This window comes from Adiantum capillus-veneris, chromosome 3 (genome assembly GCF_014529385.1).
Source record: "Adiantum capillus-veneris isolate H3 chromosome 3, ASM1452938v2, whole genome shotgun sequence".
Lineage (NCBI taxonomy): Eukaryota > Viridiplantae > Streptophyta > Polypodiopsida > Polypodiales > Pteridaceae > Adiantum > Adiantum capillus-veneris.
This window is the reverse complement of record NC_140933.1, coordinates 58,026,768-58,031,776: the sequence shown is the minus strand read 5'-3', so window position 1 is coordinate 58,031,776 and position 5,009 is coordinate 58,026,768. Positions and strand designations below refer to the sequence as shown.

Here is a 5,009-nt window from a genome sequence, read left to right as displayed (position 1 = left end):
TTTCATCTCTATCCCAACCAATATCTCTATCTCTATCTCCAAATCTATTCCCTAACCTAGCTTCTATCCACTTCTAGTTCTACAACCACCCTTACCTCTATCTCTACTTCTACTTCTATCTCTATCCCTATCCCCATCTCTCATGTATCCTAATTGGTGAAGGCATTCAAACTACAACACTCCGCCAAAGCTATGATCAACCTTCTTGAAGAGCTATGCTAATGCACAAGGTGAATAACCATATCTTTACACTCTCACAAATCTCTCTCACTCTTAGAGTCTCATTCTCTCTACGAACTCTAGGTTTTCCTTACTACAAGCACATCTCTCCCTGCAGTATCATTATTGCCTACGGGCAAGAATAGGGCTTGGGAGGGAAAATTTTCTTCTCTTCACTTCTCCCACATCTACATTTTGCACATACTAAAAATATCCTAAATGAATAATCTACATGATGTGAATTTCTTTTGCTTTCACTCCGTGCGATCTATTACAATTAACGTATGGATTAGCCGTAAAATACACTTCCAACAACGTATAGTGTTTCTCTTTGGGCTAGTAAGGCTTAATAGAATACTCCGTTCACTGGATCCCGTCGTACTACCCCTTCTACACTATAAGCTTTCTTTTGACATAAGTGTAGTTATTTTGCTATGAACCAAGAGGATTTGTACACACAATTAATCCCAATCACTCTACAAAACATATATATCATAGTAAGCACAAAATTACAATTTCAAAGAAAAATTCGTAGCTTTTTTGGTCTGCAAGGTTGAAATCCATTAACTCATCTATTAACCCTTTCATCTTACCCATGGTAAGATACGACCAAAGCCTTGGCGTTTTCATCTTTGTGCTGTTTTGAATTTCTCTTTTGTGTTCTTTCGTTGTGTGTGTGTGTGTGTGCGAGAGAGAGAGAGAGAGAGAGAGAGAGAGAGAGAGAGAGAGTTAGAGTTGGGCTGCTTTGATTGCACTCCCTACCAAACTCTAGGCTTCATAACATCTATGGCATAACTCCTTCAAATAGTTTTTGGAGTTTCCTCGCAAATTCTCATAGCAAGAGGCCCGGTGCTTTCCTAGCAAGAGCACAAATTTCTCGACAACGTGGTTTAAAAGAGTCAAGCATTATTTTTGCTTCCCTCATGAAAGGATATCCTAAGATCATCTCATATGACAATGAATTTTAAGTTTTGAATATGTCACTATGGTCCATCGATGATTGAATTAAGTAATTAACTAGCAAAGGTGCGAGGCTAAGGTTTGAAGAGAGCAAGGAAGCCACATCAAGATCGAGATGAGGCAAGGCAAGGTAGCATGTAGGAAGATGATGAGGATGATGATGTGTTGCTTGGTTGAGAGAGAGTATATAAAATATTGCACTGAGAAGGAGGAACAAGTGTTTCAAATGAAAACTAATTGGAGTCGAAAACTGCATTCAAAAGGGGAGGAGTAGGCAAAGAAAGTGAAGAATATGGAATAGAATCAAGATGAAAAGAAGAAGAAAAACAAGCTAGCTAAGATTAAGGTTCATCTCCTTGTACCATTTTGCAGTGGGATCATCATGACGCCAATATTTCCAAAAAACTTGAAGGTAGTGAACTAGTCCCGATGCATTGCAAATCCAGGAAAAAGTGACCCTCTTATAATGGAGGAGAAGCAAACATGACCCTTCAACACTAGAGGAGAAGTATACTATAACCCTTCAACACTGGAGGAGAAAACAAGTATATGGAGAAAAGATATATTTCTTACAATTTACAATAAATAGGAGAGGAATATACATACGTATGGTTTTTTTTTTGGTGGGCACGACATGTGAGCACGCAATGCATTGACCATGATATTATGAACCCGTGTGTATTTAATTTTAATTGCTATTGACAACCTTTAAATTCTAATTTTCATTCTTGGGATCGAGGTCTAGACAATTGATAACTTGAGTACACATGCTTTGTGATCGATTTTCGACACAAAGTACAAGTACAATATTGCCATTCCATTCAAGAATACTTGATAATTTTGAATTGAACCATGTACTACAAAGCTTTGGCATGTGATGTACACCATCAAGAGCTATGAGCTGCTACGCGTAAAAGCATCAACGATGACATGCTTTTCTCAACCCTGATAAGTTGAATGTCCCTACGATTTTAAAAAAATCGTTATCGTAGCGAATCTAAGATGATGCCCAGCTATCAAAAGCAATCGCTGCTAATGGAAAGTGCTTGTGCCGGCGCAGTCCTCAACACCAAGCTAGGCGAAGGGAGCGGAAGCGCAAGAGGGAGGGAGAGAGCATGGCATGAAGCTGAGCAGCAGGGCGCGCAGGTGGATGAGGGCCTGGGAAGAGGTTGAAAGAATTTTTGTATAGGATGAAAGATGTGGTTTGAAATCACAGAAACCGGCTGCTGAGTTGGTTAGCTTCGGAATTTGGTGGTCTGGCCTGTCAGGGTTCAAATCTGGATATCGGATGCTAATTTTGTTGCTCTGTGTACGCCAAGCTAGGAAATTCTCGGATCTCAGAAGATTCCTGTACAATATAATAGCAAGAAAGCCGTGAGCAAAGAAACTACATGAGGACAAGTATAATTTTGACGCTACTTTTATAACCGTGGCGACATACCTGCTCCTCAGCGCAATAGAGGCTTGCAAGTCACGATGATCAGCTTCACCATAGCTTGGACACAACGATTCAACGAAAGACAAACGCCACAGAAGAAGGTGGACAAGATGCATCATGCAAGAGCATATAGCGTGGCAGGAAGTGCTATGAAAAAAGAGGACACCGTCAAGCTCTGCAGTGAAAAGAAGCAAACAGCCCACGCTTCGTATCTGGAGTTGCCAACAAATTACATGAGGCGTGTAGCATCGCAGCTGGAAGCCCACCTTCATAGCAGTAGAGGCGTGCGATGGGGGTCCCCTTTATGGAACGGTTGGTAAATCCACACACACACACAGTTTCGTTTTCTCTCTCAGCACCACTGGTTTTGTGTTCACAGAGCACCGCCAAGAAAGCAGCAATAAAGGCTACACAAGCAAACATGCAGATGAAGAGAATGAGTCTTTCTTTTGTGAGCTCACTTAAAGACTGTGCTAAGGAGAAAGATTTATACCGAGGCAGTAGGATACATGCTGATATTCGTGATAGCGGGTTACTTGAAAAGAATACATACCTAGGGAACATGTTGGTCAGTATGTATGTCAAGTGTGGTGCACTTGTCAAGGCGCAACAAGTCTTTGACGAGCTTCTTGTACGAGACGTTGTCTCTTGGAATGCACTGATTGCAGGATATACCCAACAGGGACAGGGCCAGGAAGCTCTGGGCTGTTTTCAGCAGATGCAAAGTGAGGGTCTCTCTCCAGATGCAGTCACCTACGCGAGCATCTTGAAGGCATGTGGCTCTATGCAAGATGTTGATATGGGCACAAAAATTCACGATGATATTGTTAGTCAAAGGCTGTTGGAAAAAGATGTCGTGCTTGGCACTACCTTAGTCGACATGTATGCCAAATGTGGTGCACTTCAGAAAGCACAAAAAGTGCTTGAGGAGCTTCCTATCCGGAACGTCGTCTCTTGGAATGCACTGATTGCGGCATACGCGCAACAAGAGCAGGGCCAAAAAGCTCTAGGCTGTTTTCAGCAGATGCAAAGCGAGGGCCTCTCTCCAGATGCAATCACCTATGCGTGCATTTTGAAGGCATGTGGCGCTATGCAAGATGCTGATATGGGGATAAAAATTCACTGTGATATTCTTAGTGAGGGGCTGCTGCAAAACAATGCTGTGCTTGGCAATGCCTTGGTTGATATGTATGCCAAATGTAGTGCACTTAATAAAGCACAAGAAGTGCTTGAGGAGCTTCTTGTCCAAAACGTTGTCTCTTGGAATGCACTAATTGCGGGATATGCACAACAGGAGCAGGGCCAGAAAGCTCTAGTCTGTTTCCAGCGGATGCAAAGCGAGGGCCTCTCTCCAGATGCAATCACCTACACATGCATCTTGAAGGCATGTGGCTCTATGCAAGATGCTGATATGGGCATTAAAATTCATGCTGATATTGCTAGTCAGGGGATGTTGAAAAAAGACGTCGTCCTTGGCAATGCCTTAGTTGACATGTATGCGAAATGTGGTTTACTTCAGAAAGCACAAAGAGTGCTTGAGGAGCTTTGTGTCCGGGATGTCGTCTCTTGGAATGCATTGATTGCAGGATATGCCCAACAAGGGCAGGGCAAGGAAGCTCTGGACTGTTTTCAGCAGATGCGAAGCGAGGGCATCTCTGCAAATACAATCACCTATGCATGCATCTTGAAGGCATGTGGCTCTATGCAAGATGCTGATATGGGCATAAAAATTCACAATGATATTGTTAGTCAGGGGCTATTGCAAAACAATGTGGTGCTTGGCAATGCCTTGGTCGACATGTATGCCAAATGTGGTGCTCTTCAGAAAGCACATGAAATGCTTGAGGAGCTTTCTGTCTGGGATGTTGTCTCGTGGAATGCATTGATTGCAGGATATGCGCAACAGGGGCAGGGCCGGGAAGCTTTGGGCTGTTTTCAGCGGATGCAAAGCGAGGGCCTCTCTCCAGATGCAATCACCCACGTCAGCATCTTAAAGGCATGTGGCTCTATGCAAGATGCTGATATGGGCACAAAAATTCACAATAATATCATTAGTCAGGGGCTGTTGCAAAAAAATGCCGTGCTTGGCATTGCCTTGGTCGATATGTATGCCAAATGTGCTGCACTTCAGAAAGCACAAAAAGTGCTTGAGGAGCTTCCTGTCCGGAATGTGGATTGTTGGAATGCATTGATCACGGGATATGCACAACAGGGGCAGTCCCAGGAAGCTCTGGGCTGCTTTCAGCAGATGCAAAGTGAGGGTCTCTCTCCAGATGCAATCACCTACGTGTGCATCTTGAAGGCATGTTGCTCTGCGCAAGATGCTGATACGGGCATAAAAATTCATGCTGATATTGTTAGTCAGGGGCTGTTGAAAAAAGATGTCGTGCTT

The 5,009-nt window shown here is 43.2% G+C and overlaps 1 protein-coding gene across 1 annotated transcript in view; it reads left to right on the top strand.

Moving 5' to 3' along the window:
- Positions 1 to 2,549: 2,549 nt before the first annotated feature.
- The window catches only part of LOC147460973 (pentatricopeptide repeat-containing protein At2g39620-like), a 4,227-nt gene continuing 1,767 nt past the window's right edge, over positions 2,550 to 5,009 (top strand). The window contains exon 1 of the mRNA XM_086508637.1: positions 2,550 to 5,009. This exon is cut by the window's right edge and continues 1,767 nt beyond it. Within this exon, the coding sequence (XP_086364763.1) occupies positions 2,907 to 5,009 (2,103 nt within the window). The 5' untranslated portion in view covers positions 2,550 to 2,906.